This window comes from Taeniopygia guttata, chromosome 1 (genome assembly GCF_048771995.1).
Source record: "Taeniopygia guttata chromosome 1, bTaeGut7.mat, whole genome shotgun sequence".
Classification (NCBI taxonomy): Eukaryota; Metazoa; Chordata; class Aves; order Passeriformes; family Estrildidae; genus Taeniopygia; species Taeniopygia guttata.
Genome location: NC_133024.1, coordinates 34,019,659 through 34,039,526, shown reverse-complemented (window position 1 = coordinate 34,039,526; position 19,868 = coordinate 34,019,659). Strand labels below are relative to the sequence as shown.

Genomic DNA, 19,868 nt, shown 5'->3' with positions numbered 1-19,868 from the left:
CCTCAGCACTTGGTACAAGCAGACTCATGACTTTCATGTACACATATTTTCCCTTTGCACCAAATGCTCTGACCTGTAACCAGAAAAGTGAGGCAGAATGAGTTAAAAGCTCTTGGTGCAGTTTCCTGACAGCGTTATCCTGCTGCAGTTGCCAGTGTCTTCTCACTCTTTAGAAATCACCTGACAGTATTTGGACCACAATACTTGTTATTTCTCCTCAGAGCAGGATTCCAGCAGTTACACCTCTCACAGGAGTCAATGAAATATTTAAATTGCAGGCATTATTTTCCAGTTAATCTTTAAGAATCCATTATTTTACATTTCTAGGAAGGCATGCTATGGGTTGAGAGGCAGCTTTTGCCATTTTTCAGTGCAGCCATGTTCACACAATACTGCTGAGGAGATGGCAGAAAACTTAATGATATGAGGCTATAGATTGGAAAGTCTGTAATTCAAGACAATAACCAATTCTGACTAGATTTTGGAGTGTTCACAATGCTATTTCTCAACTATATGGAAATCACTGTGACCAAAAGCTTCTGAACAGGGATTTCAGTCAATTGCCAACAATAAAAGTGAATCCAAAGCAGATATTTCAGATAGGAAGGGCAACACAATGCCATGATCTCTAGCAGAAGAATTCCTCCAGCTTCCTGAGCTAATTTCCTACTGAAGGTTAAAAGATGGGACATAGCAGGGGAAAGGAAGCAGGAACTTCAAAGCCATTTGAAGAGACAAACAGCTAAATTTAGATTAAATGGCAGGCATGAGACTATTAAGTGGAAGATATAAGAACTGTAAATCTGAAGGAAAGAAGGGAAAGAGACAAAGACAAAAATCCTCATGCTAAAGGGACAACTTCCAAGAGACACGGATTTCCAAGAGGAAATACTATACAGCTCCTGTTCTATCATCATTTAGAAAACAGCAGCAGACAACAAGTTTGTGCTGTTACAAGAGCAAATAAGACTGGGAGTTTTTCAAGGAAATTGTGCATGCCTGGGGATACCCTTCACTTCACAACAAGCTTTTTGACATCATTGCTACACCCTCAGCTTATGTAGCCTTACACCCTCAGGATTATGTAGCCTTACTTGAAAGTCTCCAAATGTGAAGAATAATGTCTAGTTTTGACCTTCATGAACAAGAAACACCACTGTAATCACAATACTCAAAGAGGTTTAGAGGAATGGGGATGTTTCCTTCCCAGGCCAGAAATTGCTTGGTCTGTGATTGTTCCCTGATGCTAGACAGAGGCTTCATGGAATTAATCTTTTCCAAATAACTAAAGTGATAGCCTCAGCACAAGATGATCTATTACTGCTTGGTACTGTTGGCTTCTGCAGTAAAAGTTAGGTAAAGTAACCCAGAAAAATGCTAAAACCTAAAAAGACAAACATCTTACAAACTAAACACAGGACCAACAACAGCAAAGGATAAAGATTCATTCACATGGCTATTCCACAAAGGCTCAATGAACATCAGCTATAGGGTCATAAATCTTTTATAATCAACACTTCCTTTCACTTGTAACCACACTGTAAACACTCTGCTAGGCAAGCAGTGCCCATTTCACAGGCTTTGAGCACCAGAGGGAGCAAAGCCCATCTGCTTTGTTTGCTGCTTAGATAATTGCTGGAATAAAACTATTACCAGAACATCACTGCCTCTAGTAAAGAATATTATTTTTTTCTTCCCTCCTTTCCAGGCCTAGTAGAAACTAAAACAGAAAACCCATCATGCTAATCACTGCATCTATTCTTCTGGAGAAGCTCTAGGAATATTTTCCAACTACTGCATTCTTACTAAAGGACAAATGTATATTTACAGGAATGGATTCCTTTTTGGTTATTATACAGGTTCACCAGGAAGAGAAACATTTTGACCCAACAAGATATATCAGAGGACACCAGACCCACATACAGCTAAAGCTTCTATATTTTATAAATAGTTGCCTTAATTAACAGAAAGATATCTCTACAGCACTCTGAATTGCATCAAAACCCACAGAAAACTGCAAGTACTTGAGCAGCAAGGATATGAATAGAGGCAAATGAGCTCCCTTTTCAGACATAACTTGTGAATTTCATACAGCTTTCTGAGCGATTAAAAAACTAGTTACATTTACAGTATTTTTTTTTTTTTTTCAAATTCTGAACAAGGATCATCAGGAAGGGAAGTCTGCCATTTCAAAATCACCGTGATATTGAGGCCAAGAACCTACATTATTCTTTTCACAATGTACAGAAAAACAGGCTCATTTGGCAGGAATTATTTTTACTCAAGCAAAAGCCTCACTCAAAGCAGAAAGCTCACATCTCTATACAAAGCTCTGTCAACTAAACTATCACCTGTTCCACTAAAGTGAGCTTTAAAAACCCATCACAAGAAAATCAATCTGCAGTGATAGATTTCAGGAAGCAGCTTGTCTGTTTGTACAACAAAATAAGTTTCCCAGGTATTTCATGGGATGTGTTTTCTCGTGTTTGAGGACTAAAGCCATGAGCTGTATGGATCCTACCTTCAAAGGAGAAATGTGCGACTGTAAGACGTATCCATGGACATTCTCTATTTGAGACAAGTTCTTCTCTGACACATGAACAAGCTCTGGGCCTCTCACTTCGTGGGTTAAACGAGGCAAGGTATGGTCATGTGGAGCATCCTCATCTTGATAACGATATTTCTAGAGGAAGAAAACACCAAGGAAGAACAAATAAGCTTTTAGGAGGTAATTCCTATATTTTAATATAATTGTGGAATAACAAAAAAAAAAAAAAAAGATTCAGTAGACAATAATAATCAGATTTCCTAGAGTATTCTGGAGACATAGAGGAATTCTTTTTTTACCATTGTATCAAAGAAAGAAATGTGGTATATGTCACTGATACACAAGATTTTCACCATCAAATAGACATTTGAGAAGACACACTTTTGAGATGACATTTGAGATGAAGAAAAAGAGATGTCAATCAGCTAAGCTGTAGTATCAGATCACGTTTCACATCCCTGTGTTAATAATTAGAGTTCTATAGCCCTTCTCTGCAAAATACTTGGGTTATTTTCCACTTGGCAGTGTGTACTCTGATGCTGGAGAGCACAGACATACTTCCACAGAGGCACAGTCCCACAGAAGATTCCCCTGCATAAAATTCTATCCTTAAGCCCTTCTTCTCCATGGAGAGGCAACATGAGGGGCTTGTCCAAGATCCCAAATGAAGCTTGTAACAACAAGGAATATAACCCAAAAAATTAAATTAAATTACCTGACCTGTTCTCCAGCGAGAATGCTTTGTAAAAAGTTGGCATCCCCTCAGCTGTGTCCTGAGGAGGTTATTGGATAAAAGCCTTATACAGCCTTTGTTTGTATGGCTGTATAAGAAAAATAAGTCTGAAGTCCAGGTACATGAACATCCCAAAGAAGACCTCTCCATGCAGCAGACCTCTCTGCTGCTTGTCCACTTCACTTTGACCACTCAGCTATGGAGTGTTATTTCATTTACTCATCCCTCCCAAGGAAACCACCCCATTGTATTCCTACTTTCAATCTTATGTATGGAAATGTTTCAGCAGTTGCCAATTATTTTCAGAATACACATGTGGCATGATTTATTCTCTTCTTTTCTGGGATATGCCTGCAGCCCTTCATATATTCACTTTTTAGATAACATAATTAATGAATATATAAAATGACTGGCACCAGCCAAATATTATTTGGGCAAGAAGCCATCAGCCTAATAGATAGTACTCCAGCCAATGTCACGTTTAAGGTTTGGCACACAGATCATTTAAGCCACAAGCAATCAATTATTTTTTTAATCAAGTGAGTACTCTTTCTAAAAAGGCGACTACTCTGAGACATCCTCTTTTAAGTGAGTCATTTGCTGAAACATAATTAGAAGAAATAAGAGAAGAATACCAGAATCATCTCATTAACTCAGGAATGAGGAAAATGGAAAAGTCCAGTGGCTACTTCATAAGGAGACAAGACAGCAGTGACAGAAGCCATAAGAAGCTCTATCATAGAACATAGAGCCATTCAGGTTGGAAAGGATCTTTAAGATCAGTGAGTCCAACCATCCAATGCAGCACTGCCAAGTCTACCACTAAACTATGTCCCCAAGTGCCACATCTGCGTGACTTTGAAATACCTCCAAGCATGGTGAGTCAACCACTTCCCAGGCAGACTGTTCCAGTGCTTGACAGCCCTTTCAGTGACAAAATTTTCCCTAATGTCTAATCTAAATCTCTCCTGGCACAACTTGAGGTTGTTTCCTCTCATCCTATCAGTTGTTATTTGGCAAAGAGACCAACGCCCACCTCACTACAATCTCCTTTCAGACAGTTGCAGAGAGTGTTAAGGTCCCTCCTGAGCCTCCCTTTCTCCAGGCTAAACACCCTCACCTTCCCAGCCACTCCTCGTCAGACTTGTGCTTCAGACCCTTCCCCAGCTCCACTGCCCTTCTCTGGACACGCTCCAGCCCCTCAGTGTCTTTGTTGTAGTGAGGGGCCCAAAACTGAACACAGGACTTGTAGTGCGGCCTCACCATTGGTGACTACAGGGGGACAATCACTGTCCTGGTCCTGCTGACAACATTTTGCAGATACAAAAAATTAAACACATATACATATACCCAAGACTTCCCACTTCTGCCAAGTTCCTGGTCTTCTGGGTGGATGTGGGAGGAATGGAGTCCCTCCCACTATAAGGATTGAGAGCTGCACTGCAAAATAGGACTTGGAGGTTCTTGTGGATAAGATGGACATAAGCAAACAGGGAATGCACAGCCCAGAAAGCCAGCCTTGTCCTGGGCTGCATCAAAAGAGGTCAGGTCAAGGGAAATGTTTCTCACCCTGTTCTCTGATCTTGTGGCATCCCACCTGGAGCACCACATCCAGCTCTGGGGTCATCAGCACAAGAAAGACATTCCCACCTCTGTACCTATTACAGCAGATACAGAAGAGGGCTACTAATAGGATCAGAGGGATGGAGCACCTCTCCTATAAAGATAGGCTGAAAGAGCCTGGTTGTTCAGTCTGGAGAAGAGAAGGTTTCGGGGTGAGACCTTCCAGTAATTTAATGGAGGGAGATTTTTATGTAGGCATGTAGTGACAGGATAGGGGTATGGTTTTAAACTGGAAGAGGTTTAGATTACATATTAGGAAGAAATTCTTCCTCAGTGTGATGAAGTATTGGAACAGGATGAAACTCCACAGGGAGTTTGTAGTTGCCCCATCCTTGTAAGGGATGTTTGAGCCCAGGTTGGATGGGGCCTTAAGCAATCTCATTTAATGGAGGTGTGAATGTCATCCCTGCCCTTGCAGGGGGTTGAATCTTTAAGGTCCCTTCCGACCCAAACCATTTTATGTTCAATAATTCATTATATGGTTATATATTTCCTTATATATGATTCATTTGATTATATATATGTCATATATTATTATATACACATACATTCACACTCACAAATATATATGTGTGTATATACATATATATATATATAACATATATGTTATTCTTTCCAGATAATTTTTGCAGTTTTACACAGCCAGAAGCAGTGTGATGTGGCCGTAAGGAGAGAACATCTCTTTGACCATCACCGCACTGCAGTGTAGCTGCTGCATAAACAGGAGCCAAAACCCAGAGGAAATTGATTCACCCTGAACCCTGTGCTCCCAAAGAGCAGAACACTTGTATGGATCTCCAGTGATAGACTTGCTTTATAATTTGAATTGATCTATTTATCCAATAAATGCATATTCCCAGGACAACTTCAGTAATATACATATTCATGTGCTATCAACTGAAAAGTTTTCAGAACAGATTTCCACTGTTCTATTTGTCTTTTTCTCCCTCCCATCCCAAGCCCGGACTCTCCTTCTTCACTAAGTATGAGCCTAGAGCATTTCTGGGTCAATCCTTCTATGGGTTTGCATCATGTTCTTAGCACCAAACTCATTGATTTTCATACATCTTTCCTCCTACAGCATCTCTTCATTGAAATGCTTTCAGCTGTGAACTGAAACAGCTTGATACAGCAAAAAGCCAGTGGTAAGGCTGAAAATACCAAACCAGAATCAAGACACTCCTGTAGAAATGTCTCATTCATCTCCATCATCCTGTTCTGATGAGGTCCTGCAAATGTCCTTGAAAAAAACCCATTCCCTAGAAACCTTTCTCTAAGGACTAATTCAAATTTCTGGAGGGAAAAGCATGATTGCTCGGATATGCTACTCTTCATTTGACAAAAGAACAGGTGGATATCTTATGATAATTAAATTACAAATCAGTGCCTGCTGCTGACAGGGTATTGTACGCTGCCAACTAGCATCAGATATTTAAAATCCTCTGTAATTACCTATAATGGGGGTGTGGAGTGTGCCGCTGTGAATTTTTAATAGGAACGTGCCTTTTTATAAGAGATCATTCTCTCTACAGTGTGAGGTTACTATAGCATCACTGCTCCTCACATCCTACTGTCTAAAGGAGCATTTCCAAGGCTGTGATTGCCAAAGAGATGTCAGCTAGACAGAACTGAAGACATGAATCCAGCAGGAGGTAATGGTCAAAAACCTTAAATTTCAACAAAGGCAGTTCTCTAGTTACAATACCCAGAGGACTGCACTGGCATGAAAATACAGATGTTCTTATGACCTACTTTGGACAGATTGACAATGAATCAAGGTAGCTTGGAATTTGTCATTCAATTTTGGGCCAAAGGGAACTGGTATTTTTACAAAAGTTTTGTTGTTTATTTTTGTCATTGCCATCAGTTTGCATAAAATGCAAATAGAACATTTCATTTTATATCGGGTCAAAATGACCTAAGCTGCTGAATGTGGCCCAGCTGGAGTTGCCATTCAAAAGCACATGTCCCTGGTTCTCTACACAGCTCCTTGACTGGGCCACACTCCAATTCATCACACATTCCTGCTTCTTGCAATAGGATGACTGCAAAAGGAGGGAGCTAAATGTGTCAGAGGAGTCCCAGGCTCTACAACACCCTATGAAATAAGCAGCCAATTAATCCTGGTCTACAGAGATTCCTGACCTACTAAAAAACACCCTGAAATGTCAAGAGACACATAAGCAAAAAAACTATATTGTTTTTCACTCAACCAAACCTTCATAGTAGAAACAGCTTATAGATGTTAATAATGGGAAAAAATACCACCACATACCATGAGATAATAACCCATTCATGAGTGAATCCCACTCCCAATCACTCTTCAAAGCCAGTGTGCTAGCCAGTGGCCAGTATATTATGTTTTATCTTGGGAAACAATAGCAATTCTAGCAGTTTTAGCTGTTACACATCAGCATTTTGAGTCTTGAATAAAATTTCTGTTTTACAGTCCTCCTAAGGAGAGGCCAGACCTCTGCTCCTTACAAGCTGTGATTCTTCATATAACCCATTTAACAGTGAGACCACAGGGAAAGGAATTTCTGCAGAAAATTTCCCACATGAGACAATGACCTCGTACAGATCCAGTTGTCCCACTGCAATCTGGAAATAGGCAAGGTATGCAACTGGGTCCCAGTACTACCTTCTTCTTAATTCTGACTTACTTGCCTTTTCTCTCAAACCAGCATTTGAGCTGCTTTGCAGCTCCCAAGTAGGTTAGCCCCATTGCTGGTCATCTTCTGGAACCTGGACATGGGAGCTACCTTTGAACAGGGCAAGCATCACCCACCTTCTGCATGAGATTAGGTCCAGGATTCAACACACTGGATTTTATGAGAGAGGTTTTGGATGCCCCATCCCTGGAAGTGTTCAAGGCCAGGTTGGATGGGGCCCTGAGCAACCTGGTCTAGTGGAAAGTATCCCTGCCCATGACAGGGGGGTTGGAAATAGATAATTTCTAAAGTCTCTTCTGACTCAAACCATTCTAGGATTCTGTGATCATTTTTCAGTATTAGCAGCCAACAAAAAACAAAAAAAACATAATGGACTCGGTCCATTTAGACAAATGAGGAATCAGCAAAATCCCACCAAAGAAATGTTAATGTCACCTTATCCTACTTTGGTGCTCGGTGTTTTCTTTGGTCTTCAGTGTGTTGAATTTTACTGTCACTGCTCTCCAAAGACAGCAAATTTCAATGTCATACCAATGAGCATCTTTGGAAAACAAACTTTACAATTTGTACACACAAATCATTGGGCATTCATCCAATCATGAGGAGAAATAATATTACTCATCCAACTGATTGCAAATGAGCAACACAGCTTGAATTCTGAATATTTGCAATCAATCTATAGAGTAAAAAGAGGAAAAAAAATACTCTTCTCATTATATAAAATGGAAGAAATCACAATCTGCTTGCCAAGAGTGTGGAAGTAGATTAGGAAGCTTAAATCATTGAATAATTATACTTATTGTGAATGACTTGCTCTTTTGCTTATCAAGTAGATTTCCAACAAGCTTGTCACTATATCACAGCAATACCTTCCATCCAAGAAGCCCAAAGAGCTTTACAAGCGGCAGTCAACACTGATAACATCCTGTTGATGTGCATCATATAAAGGTGGGTAAAATTAGGCACAGAAATGCAGCAACTTGTTCAAGGTCACAGAGAGAATCAGTTCATTTAGCAGTAGTAGAACTTAGGGGATTTTTCCAGTCTCCTCTTTTAGTCCAAGATCTAGAGCACTTACACTGACTTTAATAGCAATGATTATTATTATTATTTAAACATAAGGTTGTAGGTTTGCTGATGCCATTGTAATTTATTTTTATGGTTTTTTTCCTCACAAATGTTCCAGGATAAAGCAGTCTTTCTAAAGTCAGGACTTAGGGTTTTGTCTATCTTAGTGTAATAGCTAACAGTACTTTGGGTGATTTACAGTGTGCTATCTCTGAGAAACACATAGTGAATTTTAGAAGACAAAAGGTTTCCTCCTCTAAGAGCCAAATTAGTTCACAGAAATAAAATTATCAGTGCTGAATACTGAGAATTTGCATGTATTTTTCATTTAGTACAAACCAGAAGTTTATTTTTTTATGAAGGAGAAAGAAAAGTATAATTTCTTATCTCAGTTTATTGAAAGCACCAGGTTTTTGCCCGTAGCTGGGAGTATATGCTTAGTTAAAAAAAAAAAAAAAAAAAAAAAGGGGGGGCAAGTATAATGCAGTGGAACAAATGTGTTTTATGGTATTCTCATAATCTTTTTTTTTTTTGAAACCCTAAAAGATTTTATTTTTCATGATGAAAAAGAAGTGAGATGAGCATAGCTAAGTACCTCTTCATTTTATCAGCTGGAGGTAGTTGCACCTTTTCCTCACAAGATGGCACAGTAACCATTGAGTTAAAGAATACTCTCACTTTGAACTATGATATTTTGCAGGGAAAAAATAAGTATTTATGCAATGTCATAAAACTTCAAACGATTCTTATTTTTAACTAACCTGATATAAAATTATTAAACAACAAAAAAAAAAAGGCAGCAACCTTTTATAGTAAGCATACATAAAGAAGCAGTGATCATAAAGCTGGCAGATGGAAAAAATTTAAACAGTTCATAAAAGTATCAAAAAATTACAAGCAAGTAGAAATCTATCAGTTTTTATAAACTTTAGAATGAACAAAACCACTATGTATTGACAAGATTGAGACTAGCCCAGAATTCTGCATTCCTCCAGGAATTCTAAACCCTAATTAAAACCGCCTGCATGCAAATCTGTACCATGAGGTATTCAGCTCCATATGCTGCATCACATTTTGGACCTGTTAACAGCATCAGTTTAGCCCTCTGGAGGCTGCTACTTGCTATCCAATAATTTAAAATAGATTTTTAACTTGAAGTGCCAATATACAAAAAGACATCCTAAGGGGGTGGCTTTGCTTGGATTAAATGGTGAACGTGGCTGCAGAGTACAAAAATCAGTAACAAGTAAAAAAGAAAATCCAGCTAATACTGATTGTTTATCTAAGGAGAGCAAAGGAATGGTGTGGGTGAAACTGCACCATTTATCAGCATCAGGCAGTAGCCACTTCTCTATCCCTCTGTCCTGCAATAACATCACTTGCTTACTCCTTTTTATAATTTTTCAACTATTCCACTCAAAGTATTCTTTTTTTCTGGTATGTCCATGTTCCCCCAATTTTCGTAGGAACCTTCCTGCCTCTGCAGTTCCTCTGTTTTCCCTTGCAGCTCCCTGTGCAGCCCTAGATGTACATCCCCATTGATCCCTCTAATTCTGCTCCTGCAGTTCACCAGCACAGAGGCACTGAGCCTCACAAATTCCCTTTTTCCACCTCTTGCCCACCCTAAAGAGCAGCTTCTGGCATGGGGAGGACTGTGCTGAGGTTACAGCTGAGCATTTGGAGAGGCAGAGCTGGGAAATGCTGTCAGTTGCCATGTCTCAGTTTCCCTGCCAATAAGCCTGCGGTGGGAAAGCAGCCTGGCAAAACAGACACCCGAGGTTTGCATCAGAAGAGTACAAAGTAATCACGGACTGTTATAAATAAATAATGCACTAGCAATGCCTGAAACAAAGGATAAAAGAGAAATAATAAAAAAACCACAGAACTAATGGCTTGCCCCTCTTGTGCTTTCTCTACCAAAGATATATATTTTAATTTAGTCCAGCAGCACGTGACACAGCAGGCCATTTGTGTGTTGCAGCTGAAACCTTCTCCCCTGTCTTTACACAGGAATTATGTGTCTGTGGGATTCCAGTATCATTTTTCACAGAAACAGGGGGATCCTGCTGAAAGGCTCTATGAGGCAAAAGGATGCTCTCAGATTAAGACAGGTGAATGCTGTTGTAGATAACTGCTTCTATTCTTGCTTTTTCTGCAGAACTCTTATGCAATGCTAGGCTTTTCACAAAACATAACTCTCCACAGCCGTAGAACAGAGACATTCCTCACTTTTAAATGCCCAGCAAGCCACAGATGGCCAGTTTTTGCGGAAGTGCTGAGCATCAGCAGCTTCAGCTGAAATCAGTTAGAGATGGGCTTTGTACAGGAGAAATACCATGGAATCCTGTGCCCTCAGTCACCTGCACCCTAAAGTTCTTCCTCATTCTGCCTGTTGCTTCTTGTCCCACTGCTCAGCACTAGGGAGCAGAGGCTGGCTCCCTCCTCTTGACACCCTCCCTTCAGGTACTTCCATACATTGATAAGGTCCCCTCACAGGAAAACCAATGAAAAAATTTATAATGGAGCAGCTGGAACTGCTTGCATTAAATAATGCATGAAGACATATGTTGAATGTAAAATGCCATATGAAGTATCACTCCACATACTGAAAGAAGAAGAAAGCCCATGAAAACAAAAGTAATTAAAAATGTAATAGAGTTGGTGTATATTATAATACTACATTACAATATATGGCCACAGAAGGCCTGCAATAAAATTGCTTAGACCATCTCAATTCTTGGATTTCCTAAATCTGAGTGGTTAACTTTATCACCCTGCCATCCCTTAACAGGTCTTTGAACACCAAGTATACACACATAAAAATACCTCATAAATTTTAATAACATTCCTGCTTCTTCTAGCGTGAAGAAGGTATAGAGATAAGTATTTTTCAGTATTTGTGGAAAACTATCTTCTTAAATAAAAATACAAGTGCTTTGTGTACATAAACTTGAAAATCTCACTGTTGTCACCCTGATGAACCTAGACCATTAGCTCTGAAGATAAAATTCTTTTCCTACAAAGCAATTTATGTTAGAGCTGAATAAGTTATTACTAGTCTCAAATATCCTTCTTATCAGTTCCCTCTTCGAAAAGCTATGAATTTTACCAACAGAAATTTAGTCCAGTTTAACTAGATGTTCAATAGGCCAGTAAAACACGTTTGGGTTAGGTGCATTTGCATGTTTTTGACACTTATAAGGCTTGAGTTAAACATTTCAATAGCAGGGCACTTAATGAAAAAACAGCTTTGGGCTTTTGCGTCTTAATCCTTCCACAGCTTTTCAATACAGCATAATTGTGGTAAAAAAATCTACATTTTCAGATACTTTAATAAGACCTGGTTAGTGCACAAGCAGGCAAAATAGCTGTTATTGTAAACAGAACACAGAGAAACATCAAGATATTACATTAACAAGGGAATATTTGCTTTACTGAGGCTATTACAAAAGCTGGTATTTCCACATTTCATCTCTCCATAGGAACCTAGTTCCTGATCTAGGTAGTTTATCATTCCAGGGGAAGCTCCTTCAGCTCAGTGATCTGATGGTGACACATCAGGATAAAACCACGCCAGGTCAGGGGCTGGGCAGAAAGAGAGTATCCCATTAAACTGCAGTATACTGAGCTCAGTGTAACAGGAAAATTGCCTTGGTTTACATCCTCTGATAAATTTACCACCCCTTGGGCCATACTTTATCTGAAATGAAGAGGGAACATCCTATCATCACCTTTATTTATTCTATTTAAAAATAAACTAACAGAGGTATTACACCTGCATTTTCTGAAGTGTCAAGCAAGCCTCCCAGCATAGCCTTCCTTAGTTTTTCAAGTCCCATAAGGCTAAGCTTGAACGCAGTGAGTGGATCATGGAGAATAGAACTCCAGGTAGCAAAGCAAAATTGCGGGAAACTAAAGGATATGTGCGCAGATTTCTCATATTTGTAGAACTGCTTTTAGACCTAGACATCTGCAGTTTGCCTTTATCTTATCTGGATGTGGAGGCACTTTCCCCGATAGATGAAGACAGTGATTTTCTGTTGGGGCTATTGTTATTTAGGAATCTTTTTCCATATTCATGTTGAGAGAATAGGCATATTTTTTATTTTTAAGTGATTTGAGAACTTATATTTTAAAGAAGCCAACTAGGCTCTTAGTGTCCACAAACATAGACGAGAGCACACACCTCAGTCATAGAATCATTAAGGTTGTGAAAGACCTCTATGTTCATGAAGCCAAACCACTAGTCCAGCACCACCTAATCCACCCCTAAACCATATCTCCAGCTGTCACATTCAGATGCATTTGAACACTCCCAGGGATGGCAATTCCACCACTTCACTTGGTAGCCTTTTCCAATGCCTGACTACCCTTTGCGTGAAGAATTTTTTCCTAGTATCTGATCTAAGCATCACTTTGAGCAACTTGAGGCTATTTCCTCTAGTCTTGTCACTTCTTACTGGGGAGAAGAGACTGACCCACACCTCACTGCAACCTCCTTTATGGTAGTTGCAGAAAGCGATCAGACTTGGTTTTTGTCATGTTAAGGTATATATTTGGTAGCGTTAGTAATGTCTAAAAAGTTCTTGAGAGCTGAAAAATTCTATAAAAGTACAAATTTATAATATGTGGCAGAGAAGACACTGTGGGCATCAGACAATGATTTAGATGGAAATGTACTACCAGTTCATGAAAATCAAAATTCTACATGTCTTAACCTGGAGAACCTCAAACTTCATTGTTTTCGAAAATTATCACCTGACTTTTCTGTTGGATACAACTGTTGCATGTCAACTTTGTTTCTGTCTACCTTTGCTCTGAATTCTACAGTATTTTGCACCTTTCTTGATTGTTTTCAGTGGGTTTGCAGTTGCAAAGAGCAGGGGAAGGCAAAGGAGAAGGTAGAATACTTTAGAAGTTACTAATATTATCTCTTCGAGAAATAAAAAAATTCTTTCTGGCCGAATGACCTTATCAATGTTCTCAGCCATCCATTTTTTTGTGATAATGCTAGCTTAATTAAAAGGTTAAATCCCTCCTGTGCTGAAAAAATAATTACTATTTGAAAAAGTCTAGAATAATGTAACATCTCTCTTTTTGAATTTCTTTATGTTTTCAGCAGGAAAAACGTAAATTTCTTATATAAAGTAACATGAAGAAAATAAAATGTAAATTCCTTTGGTCCTAACAACTAGCTTTCAGAAAGGCTGGATAAATGACTGTCAGTTGAATAACAATGTCATGGTACATTTTCTGTGTTCTTAATTATTAGAAAATCAGGACAAAGTAAAACCCAACCAGGTTAAAATTAGATTCAGCCCAGATCATATGGCAATCAGGAGGCACTCTTAACATTGAAATGAAAGACATTATCTTAAAATGATACCCAAAACAAAACTCAGACAATCCCAGGCAAATAGCTTGGTCTAGACACAGCAGTTTTATTATTAGGCAGAGAGGGTATTTTTAAGTCCTGATCCAACAAATGGACTGATTGATTATATAAATAAATATTTTCCAAAACTTTATATGTACAGTGGGCCAAATTTGCAGCATCTGTGTGGAAATATAGCCTATTTATAGATATTATCCATTTTCCATCTTTTTTAGTGCTTGGCTAAGTTCTAAATGGATCGTCAAAGACCAATATCTCTGTTTTCTGATGAAGTAACAATCCAAACTCCCCAAAACAGAAGTTTTTGTGTCAAAATTGCATCCTTCTCTCTTCATAAACCACCTCTATGAGAAAAGACAAGATACTCTGCATTTTCTGTCAATCCTCTGCTACTCAGCTGATAATACCAACAAGGAAAATAATTTTTTGAGTCTGGAGCTGGGATTTTCTGCTGAGGAAGAGGAATGCTTCCTGGGAACGAAACTGAGAGCTACAGTTCATTTTTATCTTGACAATGAGAAAGCAAGCATGACTTTCACTTGTTGTTGACCTTTGTTGCAGTTGGATCACAGATCTAAAAGTCAGTGCTATATATATAAAACATTATTCACATAAACTATCATGTATAGAGTGGGAAAAACACATTTTACTATTTATAAAACATCTCTGCATGAGCAAAATTCTGGCGACATTAATCACAATTGTGTGAATGCCTATCCACAGCAAGGAAAATGTACAGTTTTGAGTGATTCATCTCATCTCTGCTGCTCCGGAAGGGGTGGGCTGCCCCTGAACAGAGCTTGAAACTAACTACACAAAAGCTGAGATACTGGTACTGGTGAACCTCACTCAAAAGCTCCTCTGGCTCTCAGACTGAGCTCAACAGTAGACGTGTGCTGTCCCTTGGGAGGTGTGTGTTTAGTTTTTGGTGTAGTGACTTTGTCCTTAACGCTACCTGACTAAACCAAAGTGAAAACTGCCTGTGTGGGAATTGCCACAACTTGTGAACATACAACTAGATTAGATGTTTAGATTACATCCTGGGAAGAAATTCTGAACTATGAAGTTGAGAGACACACAAGTTGTCCAGAGAAGCTGTGGATGCCCCATCTTTGGAAGTGCTCAAGGCCAGATTGCATGGGGCTCTAAGTACCCTGGTCTAGTGCAAGATGTCTCTGCCTATGGCAGGGGGGTTGGAACATGGAACAAGATGATCTTCAATGCCCCTTCCAACCCAACCATTCTATGATTCTATGATTTCATTATTCTATGATTATTTTTGAAACTTTCTTGGGAAAATACAATTTAAAAAAAAATTCTTCAACACCCTTGTACAAGTTTCACGTGCTGAATAATCATGATGATCCCTTTCAATAGAAGCCATTCTATGATTCTATCTGTAGTTTCAGAAGCAGAACATAGAATTAAGCAAATCCCAGTTGCCTGTAATATTTTGGCCTTATGGATACGTGTTCTCAGAAATATTTTTCAGCTTTATAAGCTTATTAAATTATGTCTCTATTAGCTTTTCTAATTACCAAAATCATGCTTACATGTTTCAGCAGAAAATGCTTTGAAGACTTTCTTTAACAAGTGATTAACTAAAGTTATAAGATGCACATTAGTTGTCTGAACAAATGCAGAATGGTATCTCACCTTTGAATTGACTGTCCTCATTTTATAAAAAATACTATAAGAAAAGTGAAATAGCTAGGAGTAAGGGGTTTTAACACTTTGTCTTCTTGAACTTTCCAACTTATAAGTGTCATGGAACCACTGTGAAAATTATTCCTTCATTTCTTATTATACTGTATTTACAAAGCAATTCAATAAAAAATTGTCTTAAACTTGATGAATAAAACTGTGAAATTCATTACATTAACAGGACAAAGTCTATTCTCAAAGCTTCTAAATTACTCTGTTGGAGCCAATGATTTCCATGTGAAGCTTATTCTATCATTGTACCAAAATTTCAAAGTGTTTCAGTTATTATGCTAATCACATGAAAATTAGCAATTCTTGAACCCCTCCCACTTCACTAATTTTCTCACATCACTACAGCTCATTCACAAGTGTTCAGCTCTCACCTGAAAATAAGTCAGATGTCTGCATTTCACAACAGCCTTGCATCCCTTCTGACAACTCCCTGCATGTTCTCAGAGTTGACCTGCCTGAAAAAATAATTTGAACACCTGGACCTCAGCTATACATTGTCAAGCTATACTAGCTAGCCTTATATGCATAAGTGGCTACTCAGGTATTCTGGACCCATTCTGTTCCTTGTTCAAGCTTTAAAATACTTCATATTTTCAGTAGTGCCTTTATATAAAAAGCACTGACTTGGAAAAGACTATAAATGGCACATATTTGCAGTTCTACACAAAAAACTGGAGCCTCTTTTCTGTATTCTATAAATCTGAAATTGCAAAAGGTGCCATTGCCATGTTTCTTCTTTGAATTTATTTTAAAATATGCCAAATAAAAAGGGTAGCCATTTCCTTCAAAACATGAATTCCTGAAGTGACTCTATATCTGACATTTCTGTCCTGTCCTTGTTTGTTTTTGTATGTTTGCTGTTTTTTCCTAGGATATATCAGAAATCAGTATTTAGTTCTCATTAGTAGGATGTGGAATATATATTCCTTGTTATCAGGAAGAAAGTATGTGCAGAAAAGTCCCAAAAGATCATGAAAAGGATAAAAAACAAAAGATATCCCAAGTGGAATCAATGCTAATATCTGTATTTATTTATGCCACTACCCACAGGGGCTCCACATTAAATACTATTTCAAAAACTGATTAAGCTGATTTCAAAATGAATTAAATGAAGAATTTCCTTGAAAAAACAAACTAAGGGAATTCAACATGTACTTCAGTCGCTTTACTTTAACTGGAGTGACAGTTTTTAAAATATTAAGATACACATAATTGAAAACAAAATTCAACAGAAGATGTGAAATACATTAATTTGCTGGCAAGTGTGATTTTAAATATTTTGAAGACAGTTAATGAAGATGGATACATTCCTATGAATCATTTCCAAAAGGAAAAAGACTTTTTCTGGTAGTTTTAATTACCTTAGAGTTACATAACATCACATAAGCAGCCAACATATATATTTATATATATATGTATATATATTTATATATATATACGTAAATAGATATATTTACATAAATTTGTTTTTTCTATTTACTTCCTGTCCTCAAAAAAGAGCTTGCTTTATAAATATTTTAACCTAAAATCCCTTTAAAGGACTTATTTTAGATTTATGTATATTAAAACGATAGAAATACAAGGCTTAAAATAGAGAATACTATTCATTAGACCTGAAGTTCAAGAAGGGATAACAATGTAATTTATTAGAGCTTTAGTATAGATGAAAAAAAGCAGGCAAATATTTAGGCGTACACTCTGGGAAATTAAATTTGTTTCTATCTTGAAACATTCCTAATCTGTAATTTAAGTCTCAAAGAGAAAATTGCAAATAAAGAAAAAAAAACAAAAAACCACCCCCAAAAAAACCAAGGAGCTCAGAGATGATGTTAAAACTCAAGTTTCCCTTGGGGTTGAGGCAGTTCATAGATATTCTAAAAGTGCAATTGCCTATTGAAGGGTTTATTGAACCTCTCTCTGATATCCTATGAAATCCCTTGTATTTCCAAGTTGCAAAAGAACTTTTAAGAGGAGCTAAATTATTTCTAAGTTAGTTAAGCCACCTGCAATTCATTAATTGGAGAAATTCAGCACATGCATTAAAATCTTAAGAATCATTCTTTCTTTTTTGCCTTAACACTTCCAGTGAAATGTGCTTCACAAAATTTGACAAGTCTAAGGTGACATGCACACTTAATAGCCAGGAGTTTGCACTCATTCCTTTGTGTGGGATGCTTTGTAAAGCCATCATAGTGCCCATTAACTTTAGTAACATAAAATATGCAGTGAATCCCATTCCTTCTCCCTTATAAATGACTGTTTTAGCCAAAACCTAATAATAGAAGTGGCAAGCTGAATATTGATGGCAGATCTTATCCTCCGGATATGCAGAAACAGCCGAAGGCTGAATTTTCTGCTCCTACAGAAATTATGTTCTTAATTTCTTGAAGTTTGTTAGAAAATCCCCAGACAGTGCTGTGTCCAGACAGTATTCCTGTTTTCCATCAGCATGGTTTGAATGAATGATCACTGCTAATGGAGGGAGCTTTCCCATGCTCCCAGCTCTCTTAACAAGCCTCACAGATGAGTTATGCTGCTTTCAGCCCTACTCCAGCCCTGCAGCAACACCTGAGATGTCTCTAAGAGATGCAAAGATCACTAAGGAGAAACAGATCTAGACAGGGATGGGGGATGGGAGACTCCTCTCCCATACCTCTGATAAAAGAGGGAATGAGGTTTGAACATTTTCAAGTTTTGCATCAGCAGTACAGACTACCTGAAGAGTTGGGGCCGAAGACCATCAGACAGAAAAATAACCCACAAAGTTCACAAACACATGAATGGCCAGAGTTCAGAAATTAAAAAAAAACAAAACAAAACAAATTTAAAAAAAACCCAAAAACCCAACAAATCAAAAAAAACCCCACAAACAAACAAAAAACATTCAAGTACTTTTTCTTCTATATGATCTTTCATAACAAATGCATGATTTGGTGAGTAGATGGAGGAATTTGCAGCTCTTGGGAATACCAACATATATAATAATAGCAGAGCAAGAGGGAAGTCAGGGCTTGTTGGATTGAAATATGACACCAATGTTGACACAGGATCAAAAGGAAATTAAAGTAGTAATACTGAAAATGCTTTTGACAACAGTACGAGGTGGAGAGATAATATAAAAAAATACCATTGATAGAAACATATATTGTCAGAAAGCTCCAACTTTAGTGTGCGTAATGTTGCCAAACCCAGAGGAGTAAGAGTATCTCTCTTACAGAAATGCTAGGGTTCTGACATACAGAAAAGGTTTCCATCAGAACTCTTGTTAGGGTGTATATGAAAAATATTTTAAAATTTTAATAAAGTTGTCAGTCTCAGCTTGAACTGAGACTGACACCTGTATGGACATCAGTATTAAACAGCATAGAAAAGGCTTTACAGGAGTATTACTATATTTATCTTAGTGAAAATGAAATTAAAAGTCACTGAGAATGTGAGATGTAATATTTCTGTCTTTCTTGATACTTTATAATTTCTTAGGCAGAGGGAAGACTACACTGCCATAGCAAAAATGGTTTGAAATATTTGAAATATTTGAACACATTTGAAATATGCTCTATAATGAAGAAAAATGCTGTTATTACAGAACTTAAAGCACAGAACATGTGGTTTATTCAAAAGATTCCTATTAGCTGATCATAATAACCAAATGCACTAACTTTATTCATACATAAAAATATTTCACTTCACAGTGACAAGTTCCCTTATCAATCTGGTAGTGACATTGAGAATGAACAACAACATAAACTGATGATTTTGTAATCAAATTTCTTTAAATTAAATAAAATAACATAAACAGGATCTACTTATTTTTTACTTTATATCTGTGACAGGTTTAAATCCACACCTATAACCCCAATGCACATTTCAGTTGCAGGGGTATTTATTCAGTACACTGATATACGAATGGGCTTGACAGATTTGTAGATTTGTAGATATCAACAGCAGCAATAGGATAAGCATCCTTCTTATGGCAACTAAATTGTTCAGGAGGAAAACCAGCCTCATCAAATTAAATGCTTTTTTTAAGAGACATTATTTCTATAAATGTGCAATAATCATGGGTCCTCTGCTTATGTTGTCCAGTATGGAAAAAACTGTTATTATTTAGGG

The 19,868-nt window shown here is 37.7% G+C and overlaps 1 protein-coding gene across 36 annotated transcripts in view; it reads right to left on the bottom strand.

Moving 5' to 3' along the window:
• DLG2 (discs large MAGUK scaffold protein 2) overlaps positions 1–19,868 on the bottom strand; it is a 988,777-nt gene that overhangs the window by 523,742 nt on the left and 445,167 nt on the right. For all 36 annotated transcript variants that reach the window (XM_030286703.4, XM_032751275.3, XM_032751277.3 and 33 more), the window contains one exon: positions 2,522–2,683. In XM_030286703.4, coding sequence (XP_030142563.1) covers positions 2,522–2,683 — 162 coding nt within the window. The remainder of the gene's footprint in view (positions 1–2,521; positions 2,684–19,868) is intronic.